Source organism: Bos taurus, chromosome 11 (assembly GCF_002263795.3).
Source record: "Bos taurus isolate L1 Dominette 01449 registration number 42190680 breed Hereford chromosome 11, ARS-UCD2.0, whole genome shotgun sequence".
Lineage (NCBI taxonomy): Eukaryota > Metazoa > Chordata > Mammalia > Artiodactyla > Bovidae > Bos > Bos taurus.
The window spans coordinates 92,543,396-92,566,192 of record NC_037338.1 but is presented as its reverse complement, the minus strand read 5'-3'; the positions used below and the strand labels follow the sequence as shown (position 1 = coordinate 92,566,192).

The following is a 22,797-nucleotide window of genomic DNA, read 5'->3' as shown; positions in this document are numbered from 1 at the left end:
TCTTATCTGCTATTAACAGTTAGCCAAATGAACAATGAGTTTGCCAAAATACTGTATTGATATATTGGTAGGTCTCCCACATGCTTTTTCCAGTTCCAGCTTTGGCCATCCATGTTTGGGAGAAGGAGGAAAGGTAGTCCTCAGAGGGTACTGGAGGGCCCCCAAAGAGCCCATGTCCTGATCCTAGTACCCATGAATCAGTTCAGTTCAGTTCACTTGCTCAGTTGTGTCCAACTCTTTGCAACCCCATGAATCGCAGCACGCCAGGCCTCCCTATCCATCACCAACTCCTGGAGATCACTCAAACTCATGTCCAACGAGTCGGTGATGCCATCCAGCCATCTCATCCTCTGTCGTCCCCTTCTCCTCCTGCCCCCAATCCCTCCCAGCACCAGAATCTTTTCCAATGAGTCAACTCTTTGCATGAGGTGGCCAAAGTACTGGAGTTTCAGCTTTAGCATCAGCCCTTCCAAAGAACACCCAGGAATGATCTCCTTTAGAATGGACTGGTTGGATCTCCTTGCAGTCCAAGGGACTCTCAAGAGTCTTCTCCAACATCACAGTTCAAATGCATCAATTCTTCGGTGCTCAGCTTTCTTCATAGTCCAATTCTCACATCCATACATGACTACTGGAAAAACCATAGCCTTGACTAGATGGACCTTTTGTTGGCAAAGTAATGTCTCTGCTTTTTAATATGCTATCTAGGTTGGTCATAATCTTCCTTCCAAGGAGTAAGCGTCTTTTAATTTCATGGCTGCAGTCACAATCTGCAGTGATTTTGGAGCCCAAAAAAATAAAGTATGACACTGTTTCCACTGTTTCCCCATCTATTTCCCATGAAATGATGGGACCAGATGCCATGATGTTAGTTTTCTGAATGTTGAGCTTTAAGCCAACTTTTTCACTCTCCTCTTTCACTTTCATCAAGAGGCTTTTTAGTTCCTCTTCACTTTCTGCCATAAGCGTGGTGTCATCCGGCAAAGGAACTTCAAAGATGTGATTATGGATCAGGTGCAGCTAGCAGCAAAGCATCTGCCTGCCAAGGCAGGAGACTCCAGAGACGCAGGTTTAATCCCTGGGTTGGGAAGATCCCCTGGAGAAGGAAACGGCAACCCACTCTAGTATTCTTGCCTGGACAATCCCATGGACAGAGGAACCTGGTGGGCTACAGTCCATGGGCTCGCAAAGAGTTGGACACGACTGAGCAACTAACAACTGTATAACATAGGGATCTATGTTCATATTCAGCAATAAACCATAATGGAAAAGAATATGAAAAGGAATAGATAGGTACATAAGCATAACTGAATCACTCTGCTGTACAGTAGAAACTAACACAACATTGTAAATCAACTGTTCTTCAATAAATAAATAATCTCCAAATGTCTAATTTGAGGATGTAATACTAAAGCAAACTGAATTTCAGCTCTTTATATAATTTTTAGCTTGAGGAACAGTTGACTCACAGATTGTACATCAGGTCCTATAAGGTACATGAAGTTATAATTTGGAAAAACAAAAGAGCAGCATTGCTTTATGTTCTACAAAAACACGTGTGACTGCCCTACAAAACTGGAGGGAAAGAAAATCGATGCAAATATCAAGCTCACGCTACAGGCCATGAATCGTAGAGTCCTTTGTCTCTGACCCATGAGTCCTGTGTCTTCTGCGGGCACCCAGGAAACTCTACGAGGCTAAGTAGCTAGTCGGCAAGTAGGGTAAAATCCCCACCCTTCACAGTAATTAAAAGAGGATCAAAAACACTTCAGAATAAATTAACAAAAACAAATGTAAGACATAACTAAAAAAATATTGCTGAGACACATTAAAGAAAATCTAAATAAATGGAGAAATACACCACCTTCAAGAATTGGAAGACTCAGGCTTGTTGAGATGGCATTTCTCCCCAAACTGATGTACAGATTCAATGCAATCCTAATCAAAATCCTAGCAGGCCTTTTACAGGCACTCAATTTTAAATTTAGATGGCAAAGCAAAGGACCTAGACGAGCCAAGCAATCTGGAGACACTAGAAACAGGTTGGGGGCTTTTATTACAGGGTTTCAAGAGATACTTTATAGTCTGGAAATATAACTAAAGTAATCAAGAGAGTATGACATTAGCACAGGGACTGACATATAGATCAATGGAACAGAATAAAGAGTCTAGAAATAGTCCCACATATAGACGGTCAGTCGATTTTTGGAAAAAAGTACAAAGGTAAATTGATGGTGGAAAAGATAGTTTTTTCGACAGATTTAGCAGCAGAACAATTGGATACAGTAAGTCCCCCACATGTGAACAATTTCTGTTCCAAGAGCCGGTTCGTAAGTCCAGTAAAGTTAGCCTAGGGATGCAACTAACACAATCGGCCATACAGTACTGTATTGTAACAGGTTGATAGTGCTTCTCACACAAGTAATACATAAAAAACAAACCCCCAAACATAAAGCATTTTAAATCTTACAGTACAGAACCTTGAAAAGTATAGTAGTACTGTACAACAGCTGGCACAGAGGGGAACGTTCACATCCGTGAAAGCTTGCAACTTGAAGGTTCATATGTAGGGGATTTACTGTATTTGTAGGTAATAAAAATGGACCATCAAGAAATGTGGAGAAACAGATCTAAGAGAAATGAGGACTGCACCCGATGAGCATTTTTATCTTCACACTGAGTCCAGGTAGGAAATATCAGCTCCAACTTTAACAGGAAGAATGTGAAGTTCAGCAGCATCAGTGGAAAGGGCCGTGACCACACAGCTAGGAAATGAGGAAGGCGAGATTCTAGCCTGGTGATCTCTAAGTCAAAGGACTGCCCCAGGGTGGTAAAACGGGTTCCAAGTCCTCCAGGAGGCTGAGTGACCCCCCTGCCCTGGGCCACTCTCTCCATCTCCAGGTGCCACCTCAGCCCCACTACCCATGGCAAGAAGAGATGAAGGATGCCTCACTCAACTGTACATTTGGTTCTGCGATGTTGGGTGTGGGGAAGGGAAGGAGTAAAGAGTCTATGGAACTGCGGGAGCTTGTTTTCTCCAAATGGATTGGGATCAGAGTTCAAGTTGTCTTTTCAGTTCAAGGTGTGGTTCAGAGTCAGTGGAGGTTGCCCACTGTTGTGGAGGTGGCGTCTGCTGGGAGAAAGGCATGGAGGGGACTGTGGGAGCTGAGGTCCACAGCATCTCCTGCCCTGGGAATCCTCAATATGTAGCATTTGGTGGGGGCCCGAGAGCTCCTCAGAGGAGACATGGAGGGATCAGGCTGCAGGTTTTCAGGAGGTGGGAGGGAAGCGCCTAGAAGATGCGCCCCCTCCCCACCCTGAGTTGCGTTCCAAGATCCTGCCCCTGTGTATGTCTCTCCGAAAGGACAGTACCAGTGTTCACTCCCTGGCCCCTGATTGGCCTCATAAATAACAGTCCAGGGTAAGTGCTGCAAAGTTTTCAGTATCTGTAGACACTGTCACCAGCTCTTCTCTACGTCCCTCTAACTTGACTCCCTTAACAACTGCCTTTGACCATCCATACTTCCTATTCCTATTCATACATTCAGAAAACTAAGATCATGGCATCTGGTCCCATCACTTCATGGCAAATAGATGGGGAAACAGTGGAAACAGTGACAGACTTTATTTTGGGGGGCTCCAAAATCACTGTAGATGGTGACTGCAGCCATTAAATTTAAAGACGCTTACTCCTTGGAAGAAAAGTTATGACCAACCTAGACAGCATATTAAAAAGCAGAGACACTACTTTGCCAACAAAGGTCTGTCTAGTCAAGGCTATGGTTTTTCCAGTGGTCATGTATGGATATAAGAGTTGGACTATAAAAAAAGCTGAGTGCTAAAGAATTGATGCATTTAAACTGTGGTGTTGGAGAAGACTCTTGAGAGTTCCTTGGACTGCAAGGAGATCCAACCAGTCCATCCTAAAGGAAATCAGTCCTGAATATTCATTGGAAGGACTGATGTTGAAGCTAAGACTCCAATACTTTGGCCACCTGATACGAAGAACTGACTCATTGGAAAAGACCCTGATGCTGGGAAAGACTGAAGGTGGGAGAAGGGGACAACAGAGGGTGAGATGGCTGGATGGCATCACCGACTCAACGGACATGAGTTTAAGTAAACTCCGGGAGTTGGTGATGGACAGGGAGTCCTGGCGTGTTGTGGTCCATGGGGTCGCAAAGAGTGAGACACGACTGAATGACTGAACAGAACTGAACTTCCTATTCCTCATCCTGACATGTGCCTCACTTTCAAAGAATCCCCAGCCTTCCAAAAGGATGAATTTGGCTTCCCTGGTGGCTCAGCTGGTAAAGAATTCGCCTGCAATGCAGAAGATGCTGGTTCAATCCCTGGGTCAGGAATATCCCCTGGAGAAGGGAATGGCTACCCACTACCATATTCTTGCCTGGCGAATTACATGCACAGAGGAGCCTGGCGGGCTACAGTCCATGGGGTTGCAAACAGTCATACACAACTGACCAACTAACACTTTCACTTTTCCAAGGATGAATTACCTGGCCTGAAGGTTTCTCTCCTCCCTGAGCCTTCTTTTTTTCAGTACACGGCCATATATTTAATTATCAAATAGACCATTGACCACGTGCTAATAAACCATGTATTTCATTTAACTATAGGTAAACTATTATGTAACAAATTTATTGTACACAAGTATAAATAGAGGACATACACGTAATTCCTCTCTCTTAACCCAGGCTGACCCAAACCAAATAGTTTAAAATAAAAAAACACCCCAAAAAGCAGCTTCCGAGATACTAAATCTACACATTTATTTAGAGCACTACATCCCACAAATGTAAATATCAATAGAGGTACCAAACTAGGTATCAACAAACTCTACCTGATGATTTTCATATAAGAGATATGGATCTGGTTTTTATAACATCATATTTGAGTTTAACTGGTGAATGGTGATTATTCCGTTTCTGAAATATAAAAGGGCTTGTTCTATCCTTTCTCAGATGTTTACCAGGTAAAAGACACAAACCAAAGAGTCCTTGATTCTCTTTTGGCGCCTTTCTGAGGATTTCTGAGAACTTTAGCTGAGTGTCACCTTTCCATTTTCACTCCTAAGTTTTATCCTTCACCTCTGTAGCCGCAGGGCCTATTCCCGGCCAGACAGAGAGCTGGCATTTATTCCAGGTTGCCGCAATTCAGAATAGTAAAGGCTTCCCTGGTGGCTCAGCTGGTAAAGAATCCACCTGCAACGCAGGAGACCCAGGTTCGATCCCTGGGTCAAGAAGATCCCCTGGAGAAGGGAATGGCTACTCACTCCAGTATTCTTGCCTGGGAAATCCCATGGACAGAAGAACCTGGTGGGCTACTGTTCGTGGGGTTGCAGAGAGGCGGACACGACTGAGTGACTAACGCTTAACACTAAAGGAAGTCCCAGCGTGGAAACAAGTGTTCCCTCTCCTCCACCATGTACAATTTCTCTCTCCCCATTTTTAAAACCCACAGTGCAATACTACACATTTGGAAGCATTTGCAAATGTAGTAAAAGCATAATAGCACATGTGGGCAGGACAGGCATTGCCTTGAGGAGGCTGATTATTCCTGGGGAGAGTGTAGGAGGCTTTAGCTATATCTCAAGGGTCAGCAAAATTTTTTTTTTTCATAAAGGGCTAGACAGCAAATATGTTAGATTTGTCTCAACTCTTTAATTCTGCCAAGGTAATGTGAAAAGAGCCACAGACAATATGAGTGAGCATGGCTGTGTTCCAACAAACTTTACTTATAGACATGGAAAATTTGAATTTCCTATAATGTTCACATTAGAAAACATTATTCCTCTTTTGATTTTTGTTTCAACCCTTGAAAAAATGTAAATGCTATTCTTAGCTCACAGGTCATACAAAAACAGGTGGTGGGCCATATAGAAACAGGTGGGATCTGGCCTCTTAGCTGTGCTTTGCTGATCCCCTGCTGTACCTGAATCATTTTATTTCTAAGGAAAAGAGGGAAAAAAGAAGAGACACAATCATGGCAATGTTAACATTCACTTAGTCTGAGATGAGTGCATGGGTGTCTGCAATATGATTTTCTATACTTTCAAATATTTTAGAATTTTTCCAAAAATTCAGAAAAGGAAAAAGCCTGGAAATAACCTTCCAAGTTCTCCCAGAGCTTATCACTGGGTGCTGGAATTAAAGTCGATTTTTAAAATTTCCTTCTCTTCTATAATGGTTATTTCTCTATTACTTTTGTAATTCTAGGGGTTGAGGCTGCTGCTGCTGCTGCTAAGTCACTTCAGTCGTGTCCGACTCTGTGCGACCCCAGAGACAGCAGCCCATCAGGCTCCCCTGTCCCTGGGATTCTCCAGGCAAGAACACGAGTGGGTTGCCATTTCCTTCTCCAATGCATGAAAGTGAAAATCAAAGTCAAGTCGCTCAGTCACGTCCGACTCTTCGTGACCCCATGGACTGCAGCCTACCAGGGTCCTCCGCCCATGGGATTTTCCAGGCAAGAGTACTGGAGTGGGGTGCCATTGGTTGAGGGGAAAGTGGCAAAACATTGACAGGCATGTATGTGCGTGCTAAGTTGCTTCAGTCCTGTCCAACTCCATGCGACACTATAGACTGCAGCCTGTCAGGCTCCTCTCTGTCCATGGGATTCTCCAGGCAAGAATACTGGAGTGGGTTGCCATGCTCTCCTGCACAGGATCTTCCCAACCCAGGGATGGAACCCAGGTCTCTTATGTATCCTGCATTGGCAGGTGGTTTCTTTACTTCTAGCACCACCTGGGAAGCTCCAAAACACTGACATAAACTTTATATTCTTTAAAAAGGAGACAGAGGAGTTTGCCCATAGCCGGGGTTCTCTCCTGGGGACTATCGGTGACCCAGGAGCCTCTTTCACAACATCGCATCCCCCAGCCTATGCCCCCCACTCCTTAAACTGGCCCCTCCCTCTTTGAACGGCTCTGCTTCTGGGGGTGGGACCAGAGGGCTGCATCCTGGGTCCTGGGAAGCCCAGGGTCCCCTCCCAGGAGGACTCAGAGGTTGCCGCTAGTGGGGGAAGGCCCCCAGGCCCCCAACCAGCTTGCTGCTAAACACACAGCTCTGAACTGGTCCCTAGACACCAGGTGGAACGGTGACTATCCAGACAGTTAATGGCAAACCCAGGCTTCTCTCAGATCTCCAGATCCACCCAACTTCTCCAGCAATGTCCAGTTCTGCCTGCCACCCCCACCCCCAACTTTTCGACCCCCTGTAGCCTCCAGCCTTTATCTATCACTCTCCTGAAGAAGCTCCCCAAAGCACCACCCCCCACCACTGCAGGCAGGTGTCCCTCTCCCACCCCTGCAGCATCAAGAGTCAGAGCAGGCCTGTTAGCCACGCTCCCCACTCTGGAGGCCCCTTTCCCCACTTGCCAAGGCCTATCTCACCACCAGCCCCCACTATTCTTGCTGTGAGCACGGCCCCTGACCTCTCTCTCCCAGCTCAGACCCATTCCTCTTGCATCAGGATGGGTGACACAGTCATCTACGATCACTGATTTCCACTCTCCCCACCTCCCTGCTCCCCGGATCACATCAGTCTAGCTTGCTGGGGGCTTAAAATCATTTTCCTAAATCGCAGCTCTGGTAAGTACAGTGAGAGTGAAACATCAAGGACTCGGCCACTCAGTAGCTGGGTGATGCCGAGCAAGTCACGTAATCCATCTAAGCCTCAGTTTTCTCATCTGCAACAGAGAGCTGATAAGATCATCTGTGAGAAAGGACTTCCCTGGTGGCACAGTGGAGAAGAATCTGTCTGCCAATGCAGGGGACATGGGTTCAATCCCTGGTTCGAGAAAATTCCACGTGCTACTGGACTACTAAGCTGGTGTGCCACAAGCCACTGAGCCCATGCTCTAGAGCCTGAGAGCCGCAACTACTGAGCCCCTGTGCTGCAAGCACTGAAGCCCAAGCACCTAGAGCCTGTGCCCTGCAAGAGAAGCCACCACAATGAGAAGCCCGCACACAGCAACGAAGGGTAGCTCCCCCACCAGCCATAACTAGAGAAAGCCCACAAGCAGCAACAAAGACCCAGTGCAGCCAAAAATAAATAAATAAGCAAAAAAATTTTTTTCAAAGATTATCTGTGAAAATGAGGACTTAATGAAATACTGCACATGAAGAACTCAGAAGCGGACACCTGCATGGAGTACTCGAAAAGGGAAAGCTGGTGCTGTTATACTGGTGCTGTTATAATGACTGTTATTTCCAGAATTCTCCCTCTCAGTCCCTCTGGCCCGCCAGGGGGGAGTTCCAACCTCTTGGCTCCCCATTCAAGGCCCTGCCTGCCCTTCCAGTCACACCATCTGCTAACCCGCTTACCGGACCACCTTCCCCTTAGGCCCGGCTTCCTGTGGGTGGGGGCTGACTGTACGCTCTATGGGAGCCCCTGGCACAGGGCTTGCAAACAGTAGGTGGCTCACTAAAGCTCTGCTGCTCTGAACAAGTACAAGTAACACTTGTAGCAGCCTCTGGCGGGGAGAGAATGCTAAGGAACCATCTGGATGGTTCCGATCGCCACAGGCATCACATTTTATTTCTAGATCAGCCCTAACAGAGCTACAATTAACCCCTCAGGCTTTGAATGAACAGATAACGACAACTCACCCAGCCTATAACGATACCCTACGTTGCTTCACATCTACTTGTTCAAAGTACTCCGGAGCCCAGAAGTTACAGAGCATTTATGGTGCACTCAGGAGGACTCCCACCCTGGCCACACTCCTGAGCCAAACCCAGTCCCCAGGATAGAGATATAAGTGAAAAGTAAAAGTGAAATTTGCTCAGTCGTGTCCAACTCTTTGTGACCCCATGGACTGTAGAGTCCATGGAATTCTCCAGGCCAGACTACTGGAGTGGATAGCTGTTCCCTTCTCTAGGGGATCTTCCCCACCTAGGGATCGAATCCAGGTCTTCCCCAATGCAGGCGGATTCTTCACCAGCTGAGCCACCAGGGAAGCCCAAGAATACTGGAGTGGGTATCCTATCACTTTCTCCAGGGGATCTTCCCAACCCAGGAATCGAACCGGGATCTCCTGCATTGCAGGCAGATTCTTTACCAGCTGAGCTACCAGGGAAGCCCTAGGATAGAGATATAAATGGATTAAAAAAAAAAAAAAAACACCTTTTCCCTACGACTAGCCCAGAATGCCGATTTATTGATTTCCAACCTCTAAATCCAAGTTCTACAAACCCCCAAGCCAAAGGACACCAAAAGGAGGCCCATCGTTGGCTGCCTGGCTCCCTCTGGCACAGCTTTCTTCCTCTCCCCTCTGTTCCCCTCACGCACCAGAGTCCCAGGGGAGCAGGCAAGGCCTTGCACCCCCACACCTTCCTCCCTGGGCTCTGCCTTTTCCATTTCACAGCCGTGTCAACACATCACCTCTAAGGGCCAAGAAGAAAGAAATAACACAGCCCAGATGCCGACAGAGCTCTCCTGTCTGTCAGGAAGAAGAGAGAAGGGAAATAAAGGCTAACAAGACTTCCAAAACCAAAATCCCCAAACCTCCTCTCGGGTACCTGGCAGCTGTCAAAGTCAACACAGGAACCCAGTAGAGGCGGGGGGAGAGCCCATCCCAAAGAAAAACCCGGGCAGCTGTGGAGTCTGGGATTCAGAGACCAAGCACGGCTGCGTTTCCAAGGACGTGGTCGGCGTCCTCACGGGCTCAGCTTTTCTGCTAACGTACAGGTGGTCTGTCTAGACTGCGGAACCAAGCCCATCCTTTCCTGAGCACCGAGTCTACTCTTTTTTAATTTTTTTTCATTCGTATTATTTGGAGGGCTATTGAGATTCCCCTCGCTTCCTTATTTATGCAATCAGAGGAAACCACAGCACAGAGAACTGCTTCCAAACTCAAGGCCACGTGGGCCAGTTTCAGATGGATAATTAAATATTGAACAAACGCTGAAATGCCTCTACTGGATGGGGACGGCTAAAAATAACCACCCTGCCACTCCACGCGCGGGCATCTCCGCTGTTCCCTCTCAAAACCCTCCTCCCAGCAACTGTCAAACACAACCTTCCCAGAGAAATGGCAGGCGGGCGGGGGTGGGACGGGGGAGATCGGGAACTGACTCCCCAAACACCTACTTAACAGAAAACAAAACTTCAGCTCCCCGCAAGCTCTGAATGTTCCTGACCAGGAAATACTCTCCCTTTCCTGACATTTAACCAAGTGGCCTCAAGAGGAAGGTGCAGGGGAAATATCACAGCCATTGCTTTTCTTTTAAAAATAGCCAAAAGGCTACATGTCATTTCAAAGCATAACATGTATGAGGTTCGGTACGTGAGCACGTTTGGGTCAAGTTACACAGGAATTCAACCCCTCTTCCCCCAACCCCCCACCACCAAGAAGACCCAGCTGCCTCAATGTCTCCATCTGGGCTAACCTTTTTTTTTTTTTTAATTTTTTAATTTATTTTTATGTTTTGGCTTCACCGCACGGCATGCAGGATCTTAGTTCTCTAAATGGGGATTGAACCTGCACCCCTGGCATTGGAAGCACAGAGTCTTAACCACTTGACCGCCGCCACCCACTCCCCCGCCGCCCCCGCCGAAGGAAGTTCCCTATCCATGCCAATCTTAAGCAACAAACAAAATCAATACCGAAATAGGATGCAAAGGAGTGTGGATTTCAGACATGGATCACGTTAACCTCTTTACATAACCTCGGGCAAGGGGCCTTGGCTCCCTGAGCCTCAGTTTCCACAGCTGTCATGGGGAACAGTTAGCTCCCAGGGCTGGAGCTGCAAGAGACGGCCAGGATCAATCCCTCCAACCTCCCCCATCAGCAGCTAAGCAAAGCGCGCTCTGGGGCCATGTCTATGTCACCAGGTCTCAGGAAGTACTGAATGCACTGAGCCAGAGACAGGGGGCCTGGCAATCAGAGCTCCATCCTGACCCACTGAAGTCTGCTTCTAAGCATGAGCTCAGGAGGCCATGGGCCTTAGTTTGAACCTGGCCTCTTCCTCCACACCCTGAGATCGTTTCCTCACCTGGCAAAGGGAAGTGATGGTGATGACCCCAACCTCTAGGAGGGTTGGAAAGTTAAAAGGAGAAGGTCAGGTGAAGCTCTAAGCACCAGACCTGGCAGATGGTCAGGTGGGGAAAAGGAAGCTATTTTCTTCCTTGTTATTAGAGGTGAGGAGGATGGGCCAGAAACACAAAGACCAAGAGGCTGACATTCCAGTGGATGCACTGGGGCCTCTGGCCTCCCTCAAGAGCCTAGACAGCTTGGGGAAGTGGGCCTCAAACTACCTGCCTGTCTCCAGGGACCTCACCTCAAGAGATGCTAAGCCCTCAGCACAAAGGAACTCGGTGGATAAACAGGGTGGAGGCTGTAAGACCTGTGACCTGCCCAGGGAAAGGACATGGTTGGCAGGCATGAATGGGAGCAGGGGTGGGGACAGGGGAAGAGACTGGGCCTGGGGAATGGCCTGAGTCATTCAAGGCACAGAGAGGTGGACCAGGAAGACTGACCCTGCCCCCCACACACAGATGCCAATGGGGTCACTCCCCTGCCTTCCTCCTGATTTATGGCCAGGATGGCTGTGAACACTCGGTAGAGTTGTTGACTGTGCAAATCAGATAGGAGGAGGTAGTGGCCTTATCAAAACCGAGGCCTGACCTCAGAAGGATCTGCCTAAGGAGGAACAAGGTGGTGTGTTCACAGGCTCAGGATGTGCAGTGAGGCACAGTTGGGCTCCACTCTTTCTGAGCTGCCTGAAGGTGGCCAAGGCTCCCACTCTCTGGGACACGGTTTCCTCACCTAAAACATGAGAATAATGCCAGTATCCATCTCACAGTGCTGTTGTGAGCATTAAATAAGGCAAATAACCGAGTTAAGCCCACTGTCAACATGGAGCAGGCATTCAGCAGACAGAAGTCATTGGAACTTTATTACCTGTCATGAGGAGGAGTGAAGCTCCCAGGACCTGGGGCGTGTCAAGGTGAGGAGGGCCTGGGGAAGCTGGGGCCAACCCCCTCAAAGGAGGGATGTCTCAGCAGGAACAAAGGGAGAAACAAGGCAGAAAAGGGTATGTGCACAATCTCAGCGGTCTCAGCCAAGCTGGGGGCCCTTGCATGGACATTTAAAGACCGAGGGAACCACAAGGTACAAGCAGCCCCCACCAGGGCTGTTCTCAGGCTTGTCCAGCCCCCAGGGCCCACACCACTGCCCAGGGGCCTCTCAGTAGGTCTGCCTGAAGCCAGGGTCCCCAGGAGTGGTCCCAGCACCCGTCTTTCCCTCTGGTGGCACTCGGGCACCTCTCTAACCATTGCTCCCAGTTAGGAAGCAGATTCTTCAAACCAGCAACCCCCCCAAACCACGTTGCCACCTTACTGGGGTTCCATACCCCTCTCTGTGAAGGTGGCCCCTCTGTGCCTCACTATCTCCCTCTGGACCCCAGGGGTTGGATCACTCAGCTGCCAACTTCTAAGTCCTGGGAGGGGACCACCACCTCAGGGGATCAGCGCCAGTCCTCCAGGGCACCTTTGTGAGGTCCTCCTGCCTGCATTCCTCGGGGGGTGCTGGGGCACTCCTGGGAGCCCCTTCCTGAGGCCCCTCTCACTGACTCCAGCATAGCTTAGCAGGAAAGACCCCCAGGTGGAGGGGAGGAGAAGCACACAGCAAGCAAGGCACAGGCCCATGCCATGGGGTGTGTGGGGGCGTGGCAAAGGAACTGACCATCTACGGAGAAAACATGGGCCAACACTGCAGCGCCCAGGCAGGGCCTGGCATGTGTCTGGATGCCTGGAAAAACTCAGATGAAGACATAAAGAAAAGAACCTCCCCTGAGTACAGGGATGGGCACTCCAAGAGGCCTCCTGACACGTGGAGGCAACTAACAGGATTAGCCCCAACTGACAGATGGGGAAACTAAGGCCCTGGGATGTGCCTAGTTACATAACTAGCTCGTGGCTGATCTGAGCTCATTTCCCACGACCCGCTGCCCTGTGCCCCAAAAAGGACTCGGTGCCCCATGGCAGCTCAACAAGCCAGCCTCCCCAGCCGATTGGGAGCTTGTCAAGGGCTGGGAGCCTGTGCAACTCCTCCCCATGTGGCCCCATTCCCAGCATATAGTAGGTGCTCAAGCCGTGTAAGCTAGCTGAGTGAATGGGTGAACTTTGTTCACGCAGGGGGGAAATGCAAGTTTTCCCAGGGGTACAAGTAGCTCAGACAGACAAAGCTTATCTTGACCTTGGTGGGGGTAGGTGGGAAGGTACCCTGGCTTGGTGACACACTTTGGGTGGCAGGACCCCCTCAAATTCATGGGTCACATCCAGCCTTCAAGTGGTCTGAGCCACAAGGTCCAGTGTAAAGTGGCCAGATGACCCTCGCCACACCAGCGTCACCATTTCCACCCTGCCTCCAGCCACATCAAACTTCGTGCCCCAGCCCCACCAGCAACAGATTCACTCTGCCTTTCCTGAGGATTCAGGGCCCAGCAAAGGGAGGAACCTCGCTTAGTGCCCTGCTGTGGTCACACCGTAGGGGGCTGCAGACACAGTCCCGCACTGGCAGCCCTGCCAGAGACAAAGTCTTCCTCTTGAGCCTGCAGGGAGCTCCCTGCCAGCCACTCCAGAGAGACAGTGGGGGCGGTGGGCAGACGGGTGGCAGACTGGTCACAACCCTTCCCCTGGCCAGGCCCAGCTGGGTCCCCACCACCTGCCAACTCTCCCCTGTTCCTTCCTGTTTCTGAACAAACACACATCTGAGTTCTCGGTCATTGTCCTTCCTTGCTGGTGGCAGATGCCGGAATGGGTGTGAAGCAAGGGTCAGACCAGGGCTGGGATACTTGGGGACCTGATGATGTCACCACCGTGGGACCAATGCCCCCCTCTGCCCCCACAGAGGGGGAGGTTGAGGCCTGAGGTCACCAAGAATGAGCTCAAGGCCTCGGGATGGCTCCCCCAGCAAGAGTTCCCACCTGGGTCGGGGTGCTATCCTCAGGGGGAGAGGAGGTCCTGGAGGCATAGTCAGGGATCTGGGAGTTTACTGGAGGCAGGTTTGTCCCCCAGCCGGGTACCTCCACCTCTTACCCTGCTCCCACCTATGATTCCACATCCCTCAAGGGCCTGTAATCAGGCCCCAACTACTGTTTCCCACTATCCCCTCTAACCAATGCACGCCCTCTGCCATCCCAGGATGAATCCTGCCCACAATAAAGTAAAGTAAAATTAGTTAGTTGTGTCTGACTTTGCAACCCCATGGACTGTAGCCCGCCAGGCTCCTTCATCTATGGAATTTTCCGGGCAAGAATATCAGAGTGGGTTGCCATTTCCTTCTCCAGGGGATCTTCCCGACTCAGGGATCAAACCCAGGTCTCCAGCATTGCAGGCAGACTATTCACCATCTCAGCCACCATATCAAGACATTTTCCAACTCCCCGTCTTTGCACTCTGTCCAGAGTAAGGACATCCTTACTTACTCTGCTCTGTAAGGATAACGACTTAGTTACGGATAAGACTTACTCTGCTCTTTAACAGTAAGGACTGCTGCTCTGTCCAGAGTAAGGACATCCACAGCTCACACAACATCAATTGTGGCCTGAGTCCCAAGCAGCACAGGCTTCTAACTTTCCAAGTATGGGGTTGGCCAAAAAGTTCATTTGGGTTTTCTCATCGCATCTTATGGAAAAACCCAAACAAGTTTTTGGGCCAGCCCAATATTTCCTGCCCTCAGTCCTTAAACAACCCTGCTGTCATCACCTCCATTTACCAGACAAGGCCACTGAGGCCGAGAGGTAATTGGCCAAAGGATGGCTTTGTGCAGACCTGGGGCTTGAACTCCCATCTGACTCAACCACTCCCTCTGCCAAAGGAAACTCCAGCCAGGTGGTGAGACTCGGTCCAAATGTCACCTCCTCTGGGAAGTTCTCCCTGATTTCCCCAGACATAACTTCTGTTCAGGAACAGTCTCCTCCCACCTCCCTGCAAGCTGGGTGCTTGGCTGGGGCTCTCACACAAGCGAGCCTGGGAGCTGGGAGCCATTGCTCAGGCAATGGCCAGACATGCATTGATTGTCTCCTGCTCAGTTGGCTAAGCAGGAGGGGGAGCTTCTGATCCTCTCTGTGCCTGTGGGACTAGAGCTGGGCTGAGGTCAAGAGTGAAGGGAAGGTCACAGAGGGCATGAGGCAGGGGTGGGGTAGGTGCAGGAGGTGCCCTGAGCTTGCCGGTGACCTGAGCTTGCAGGGGCATCTGTACAGCTCCTGCTTCTTACAACCTGAACCCGTTTCTCCCCGAATCTTCCATGTACTACCAGCCCCCTTTGACAGCCCAGGAAGCTGAGAAAAATGACAAACCTTGCCCAGCATCACAGTGCTTGAGCCCAGATCTCTGGTGGCCCAGGGCCAGGTTGGAGGGAGGGAGCATTCAGGGACCTCTTCAAGGCAGGCAAGGGGAGGAGATCACAAGCCTTGGGAGAACTTGAAGACTGAATTCCCAGAACACACGCGCATATGCATTCCCAGCCTCAGCTTGAACCCTTCCACACACGGGGAACTCACTACCTCAGGAACTCACCACTTCCTGAGGAAGCCCCGTGCATTGCTGCTGAGCCCTGACTGTGGGAAAAGTCTTCCCCATTCCTGGGGAGGCAGATGAACTTGTACTGCCTGCCTGCCGGACTTATCCTCTCACTGACGAGAAAACTGAGGTTCCGGGCAACCACAGGGTCCAGGCCACAAAACCAGAGCCTGGAGCAGGGGGCACTTGACCAGATGCCAAGCACAGATTTGCTCAAACTCCTCTGGGTCAGGCTGGGCACCGGGCCAGCCTTCCGGATTCCCAAGATAACCCGATGATGTAAACACAGCCCAGGTATCCATTAGGTCCTCCCAACTCCCCCACCCACCTTCCTCCCACCCACGGGCACCTCTGTGGGCCTGAGCCTCTGCCAGGGACTCCAACCTACCCAGGGCCCTTTTGAAGGCCTCCTCCTTCCAGGGGGGCCTCCCCACTCCCTTCTACCCAGCCAGGGAAGGAAGTCCCAGCCCCCACCCAGCCCCCTGGATCACACGCCTTTCCAGCTGAGGATCCTGTTACTGGAAAAAGAAAATGCTGCTTGCACCTCCCCCCTCTGTGTCTTGCCTCCTGGCCGTGAAAGAGAGAAACTCCTTTCAAAGGAGGTGGCGCCCACCCTCACCCACCCACTCAGAGAGGTCCTGGACAGATGTTACAAGCCACCACTCCTTTGGAGCCAAGGACCCCTGGAATAGGACCCCGGAGTTCCACCCATGTGTCCCTCCACCCAAGAGATGGTGGAGTCCTGGTTAAGTCCCAGAGGAGCCACGAGGGGGTTGGAGGGAGGGTAGGCTGAGAGGGCAGGGTCCTGCGAGCCTGGGGAGAGCCAGAACTGAGCCAGAACCCCTCAGGGTGACTCCATCCCTCCCACCCCCCACCACGCCCCCCCCCCCCCCCCCCCCCGCCACCGCTACTGAATAAACTGAGGCGCAGAGGTCCAAACTGGGGCTCAGAGGCGAGAAGCTTAACTGTGATCTCCACTTTGCCTGCCCTTGGCAAGAGGAGACCCCCAAGCCTCAGTTTCCCCCATCCCCGACTCCCCCACCTCCAGCGTGGTGGATGGGGAGAAGCCGGGGGATTGGGGAACAAGTAGACACAGTAAGGGGCAACCACGGGGGGCGGGTGAGAGGGTCGGGGTAAATCGACAGCAGGAGGACCTGGAGTCCCAGGCACCCCAGGGCGCCCGGCTCCGGGGGTCAGGGGTCGGGGTGGCGCCTACCCCTGGCGGGCCGAGTCCGGCTGCGGGAGCGGCTCCTCTGTCGCTGCAGCCGGGGTCGCCTGAGCAGCCGGTAGTAGTAGGAGGGTCTCCCGGTGCTCTTCCTGGCGCCGCCGCCCGCGGACATGCTGCCGCCCGCCGGGCACCGGGCCGGGCCTGGGCGCGCTCACAAGGGCCCCATCGCCAGCTCCGGCCGGCCCGGCGGGCGTCCCCGTGTTCTCCCGCGCGCCGGTGCGGCCGCCGCCGAGGCCAAGGCTGCCCCACAAAGTCGCTCAAACTCCTCCTCCCGCTCCCGCCCTCCGCGGAGCAGCCGGCCCCGCCGCGGGGGCCGGGGACCGGGAGGCCGGGCTGGCACCCGCCCGGAAAGTCAGTGCGGGAGAAATCCCGGCCTGGAGTCGGCGGGGCCAGGCGGGCCGGAGTGCCTGAGACCCCAGGCGGGTCCCCAGGAGGGTCATCGACCCTGAAAGTTTGAGGCCGGACCTCTGGGAGCCCGCGGCGCCCCACTCCGACGGCGGGTATAGGCACCCGCGTGTGTGCACTCTTTCCGCACGGGCAGGGGGCACCCTGCTCTCGAACTGGTCACCTTCGATTGGGGTTCGAATGAGGCCGATGCCGCAGGGTTGGTTTCTACACCAGGCTCAGTGGGCTGAGCACCGTCCCACAAACACACCCCCTGACACACCAGGGGCCCTGCCGGGCAGAAAGCCTTCTCTTGTGGCCCAAACGGTAAAGAATCCTCCTGCGGATGCAGGACATACGGGTTCGATCCCCGGAAAATCCCCTGGAGAAGGGCATGGCTACCCACTCTGGTATTCCTGCCTGGAGAATCCCATGGATAGAGGAGCCTGGAGGGCCATTGACCATGGGGCCACAAAGAGTCAGGCAGACTGAGCAACTAACACTTCACTTCAGGCAGGACATTCACCTGTTCTTTTAAAAATCGTTCTGTTTGATATATGTATTACTTTTATATATTTACAATTAGAGTGTGTATTTCAAGCGCACAAAATCTAGAGAGAACAGAATGAACACCTATGTATCCGTGGGGGCTTTGCCAAATCTGAACATTTTGTCCCTTTGATTTAAAGTGAAAGTGAAAGTCACTCAGTCATGTCTGACTCTTTGCGACCCCATGGACTATACAGTCCATGCAATTCTCCAGGCCAGAATACTGGAGTGGGTAGCCTTTCCCTTCTCCAGGGGATCTTCCCAACCCAGGTCTCCCGCCTTGCAGGCGGATTCTTTACCAGCTGAGCCACAAGGGTAGCCTTTGATCTAAACCCTCTCCCAAGTGAAACACCTCAGATGCTGTGAGGTCTCCCTCGCTGGGCATTTACAGCAGTTCTGGTAGGGCTGCGACCAGGGCAGAACCATCCCTACCCCACTGTAGCGATGGAAACTGAGGCTCCCTCTATGGCATCCTGCTGAAAGCCTTCAAGTCAGGCACTCCCCAGCTCAAGAACCATCCATAGCTCCCCAGAGTCCCAAAGCCACAAGTGCAAAGAAGCTTCTTTGGTATTTGAGCCTCCAGCGATCTAGTTCCCCTCAAACCACCCCAGCCTCACCTCTGTTCTTCCCCTGCTTCTCACGCCTCTTTACTCCTAAGAGACATGGGTCCCATCCCTGGGTCAGGAGGAACCCCTGGAGGGGGAGGTGGCAACCCATTCCAGTATTCTTGCCTGGAGAATCCCATGGGCAGAGGAGCCTGGCAGACTACAGTCCATGGGGTCGCAAAGAGTCAGACACGACTGAAGCGACTTACCACACACTTTGCATACACACACACACACACACACACACACACACACACACACAGAAGGGACTGGCCTCCTACCGACTTTTCTCTGCTTGGCCAAAGTCCATCATTCTAGGGCCCACTTCCTGCAGCTTTCCCTGGCCACCCTGGCCATTTGTGGGAGTATCTCTCTCTACACCACCTTGCCTCAGCAGCAGCATTTATTTTTAAAATTATCCTCATAACCATCTGCCTAAATTCCAACCCCTCAAGTACAGAAGGGGAAACTGAGGCCCTGGCAGGGAGAGCTACCTGCCTCAGTGACAGAGACAAAGGACCTCAGATGGGACTCTGACAAGTAGTCCTAGGGGTGTGTTGGTGGGAGAGTCCGATGGGGGGCCTGAGGTAGTCTGGACAGCTTCTTCCAGCACAGCTGAAAAGGTGGGGCCCTGGAGGGGGTGGGGCGGTCGGCGGGAATCCAGACCAGGTTTTGCACCTTACAAAGGAGACCCCCTCCCTAGCTCCCTCAGCCAGAAGGGAGGGCCCCCAGGTCAGGAGAAGCCTGGATCACAGCTGGAAGCCAGGCGCCTTCCCAGGACCAGGGGGGAGGGGCCGAAGGGGTATTGCTCCTCCAAACCCTGTCTGGGTTGTCAGAAGCCATCAACTCCCCTGGCCCCTCTCCCCAGAGCTCTGGCCAATCCCTGGGGAAGATGGGAAACCACAAGGGCTGCAAGGACCCCCATTAGCCTCCTTTGGCTAAAGCACTGCTCTAGCTCATTTGCAATAGCACACATTACCAGGAGCCTCTTTTACAAATGCAGAGGCCCCTGGGTAGAGCAATACTATCTTCCATGGAGAGGTGGGCCGGGTTCTAGAGCCTCCTCCAGGACATCCAGTTTGGACCCTTCCCACTCTTCTGGGGCTCCTGCAGCCACCTACCCACACCTTGGCGTTTCCAGAAAGAATAACTTCTGCAGCCAGGCCCACTAGTTTTGGGGGGAGGACTCCCAGGAGGCCCAGCTCAGGATGGGGACAAGAGGCATTCGGCCCAGTTTCCCCCAAAACAGGAATTCCCAGGTTCTAGCCAGTCTCTAGCTTTCCTGAAGGAGAGGAGAGACTGATCAAGTGATCAAGCTGATTAAGGCTGGGACGAGCGGGTCTCGGTCTGGGACCCCCAACTAGCAGATTTAGAAGACTGTGTGCTGAGGGGGGACTTCAGGATCTCATCTGTAAACACAGCTGGGCTCCAAAGGTCTGGCGTCAACTCTACTTTGCTTGGGCTCTCAAGTCCATCTCTGTGCCTCCGTTTCCCTGCCTACAAGGAGAAGTTACAGACTCCTAACCTATCTGCCTCATGGAGGGAGGAGCTTTTGCATTTCTGGCCTTGGGATGGAGTAGGCATTGCCAGGCATCCAAGCCGAACATCTCCTCAGGCCTGAGATGAGTACCAAGAAGATACCAGCTGGGCTGCTGAGTAGGGGAGGGGCAGGGTGGGAGGTGAGAGAGGAGGTCCAGGACCCCCAGGCAGACAAAGCCTGCTCCCTGCACACCCAGCAGAGCATCTGGAATCAATCCCGCTGTGGAGCAAGCCACCTACCCCCTCCTGCTGCCCCTGTGGCCTCCTCCCTTCAAACAGAAGCAGCTGCTTTCCGGAGACTGCCCAGACTGGAGGGGGGGCACCTAAAAATGCCCCCCCTCATACCACCACCACTTCCTGCCACAGACCTTCCTTCAGGGGGAAGCCCTGGCCAGCAAGGGCTCCCCAGACCCTTCCGATCGGTGAGCCAGGGGCCCTGCAGGCTGTAGTCCCTCAGTGGTCTTGTTCTCCCACCACAGTCTTGCCTCCAAAGGGTCTCCTGAACTGCCCCACATGCTGTTTTGGGTGGTGTTCAAGGCTGCAGCCTCCGTTGCCTCCAGCCCCCAAATGGCCCAGCTAGTTAAACATGTGTATTTCTGAGGTTCCTCCAAGATGCATGATTCAGTGGGTCTGGATGAAGCCTGGAAATCTGCATGTTTAGTAAGTGCCAGGCAAGGGGATGGGAGCTAGTTAAGTCAGATCCAACCTGACCGCACATCACCTTCATCATCCCTCAAAAGCCCCCAAAGGTGAACTCCCGGAGTACCACAAAGGACCAAGCTGTCACAAAGCAGCCAGCCCCCTCACTCTGCACGCCAACCCATGCCAGACACTCTGATTTATCTGCTCTCAGCCTCCAAAGGCTTCAGCCTCCAAAGGCTCCAGCCTCTGCCCTGATGGCCACATGGCTGCCATGAAGGTCTCCCTTCTGCTCCCACCTGGCGAACTCTCCTCATTCCTCAGGACCCAGCTCAGACATCACCTCATCAAAGCAACCTGACTCTCTCCACCCTTGCCACACCCTACCGGTCAGGTTTGATGAGTGAGGACACAGGAGAAGACCAGAGAAGGATGGACATGAAGAATTCCCCATGTGGGCACAGGACCATCAGGATCCAGTGGTCTGGAGGGGAATAGCATCCTGCTGGGCTGGAAGTCCAGGTCAAGTGCAGGCCAGGCCAGGGCTGGGTCAGGTGGGCTCAGAGGCAGAGAGGGGCCAGCCCAGTGCAGCCTCACATCTTAATGGGCTGTCAGATTTACAGTCATGTGAGGAAGGAGAACACAGCATACAATCAGAATTACCCTCTGGAAAGCCTTAAATTGCCCATCCGGGACTGTGTTTCCTCCTGTGTAAGGATAGATCACCCATTCTTCAACTAACGGGCTTCCCAGGTGGCGCTAGTGGTAAAGAACCTGCCTGCCAACGCAGGAGACATAAGAGATGCGGGTTCCATCCCTGGGTCGGGAAGATCCCCTGGAGGAGGGCATGCAACCCACCCCAGTATTCTAGCCTGGAGAATCCCACAGACAGAGGAGCCTGGCAGGCTACAGTCCATGGGGTCACAAAGACTCAGACACGAGTGAAGCGATGGAGCACAGCACACAGCAAAGCAGGAGGGGCTGGTCTTTTCAGAAGGGCCATGTTGTGCAGGAAAAAACAGCAACACTAACATTATCTCACACTGGATTCCACTCAGGGAGGAGAGATGCTCACGCCTGGAGGGAACCAGAGCCAGAGACCTCTAACACAGGAAAACTACAAGTTTGTCTGAGGGTGAAGTTTGGATTTAATAGCAATAAACTGTATTCAGCACTTACTACTACTTTAGCTATGCACATTATCTCATTTGATGGTCACCACCTTCATTTTACAGAAAATATTGGTGGCACAGAGAGGGTAAGTAATTCCCCTAAGGTCACACAGCTTGCACTAGGAGTCAGGATGTGAACTCAAGCAGGCTGGAAAGAGCAAAGGTCTTAAGATTGAGCAGGACTTTATGCCGAGATGGAGGAGGGGCAACAGTCTGAAACTTTCCTTAAAAACCAGCTTAGGCAAGGAGGAGGCAAGAAGGGATGGAATCCTGACAGGGGAAACACTGGAGCCCACGCCAGGCTCCACACAATGGGTGTCTGGAGGGTTCAGACCTGTCAGATTTCCTGTCGGGACGAGGGTGCGCAGTAGTGACCAGGGGAAGTCCCCAGCCAGGCAGCCCTGCATACATCCGCCTCCCAGGCCAGCCCCAATCTCTGAGTCGCTGGAGCCCTGGGCAGGGTGGGAAAGGGGGTGCTGTGGGGGAAATTCATGGTTGAGGTCACGGGTCTCTGCCCCGGGAGGCAGCCTGTCTGACAGGCAATGACGGCTTCCTGTGTCCACTGCTCATCCGGGAATATGGCTGGACCACGAGTAGCACCTTCATTCAGATGGGGGAGGCTGGAACTGGATATCACCAACACGGCAGGAGGGGCAGACAAGCCTGAGAGGTCACGCTCAAGTGCTCGAGGCCCAACCAGCTGTCCACCACCTCCACCAGCCTCTGGACTTCCTCCCTAAAGCCATCAACAAAGTTAATGACATCCTTCATAAAAAATGGCCTAGTCAGGGCTATGATGACCCCAGGCTTAGATGGCCCTGCCCTGCTCAACACAGTCAGAACTAGGGGACCAATCAAGCGTGGATACTGGAACACACACAGATAGGGCCTTGGGTACTGTGAGTGTTTTTTTGAAATCAAGTCATCCAAAACTGGGCTGAGCCCTTGGGAGAGGCAGAGCTCTAAGGGGGTGAAAGGCCAGTGGGCAGGGTCACTGTGTTTCTTTGGGCCCTGTGTAACTCCAAGAAAGTCCCTTGACATCTCTGGGCCCCAGGTGTCACATGTTACGACAAGTTATCTCTGCTAATCCACCTCCATGGATCCCATTGGGATCTAGAAATTTCCTCCAGTCCCAA

At 52.2% G+C, this 22,797-nt stretch overlaps 1 protein-coding gene across 9 annotated transcripts in view; it reads right to left on the bottom strand.

Moving 5' to 3' along the window:
• The window catches only part of DAB2IP (DAB2 interacting protein), a 213,626-nt gene that overhangs the window by 122,146 nt on the left and 68,683 nt on the right, over positions 1-22,797 (bottom strand). For 2 of the 9 annotated variants that reach the window (XM_024999087.2, XM_024999091.2), the window contains exon 1: positions 16,762-17,022. The exons of 6 other annotated variants lie outside the window; for them this stretch is intronic. In XM_024999087.2, the coding sequence (XP_024854855.1) occupies positions 16,762-16,885 (124 nt within the window). In that variant the 5' untranslated portion in view covers positions 16,886-17,022. Of the gene's footprint in view, positions 1-16,761; positions 17,023-22,797 lie in introns of those variants that run through there. One more of the 9 variants, NM_001144082.1, reaches the window with a different exon arrangement.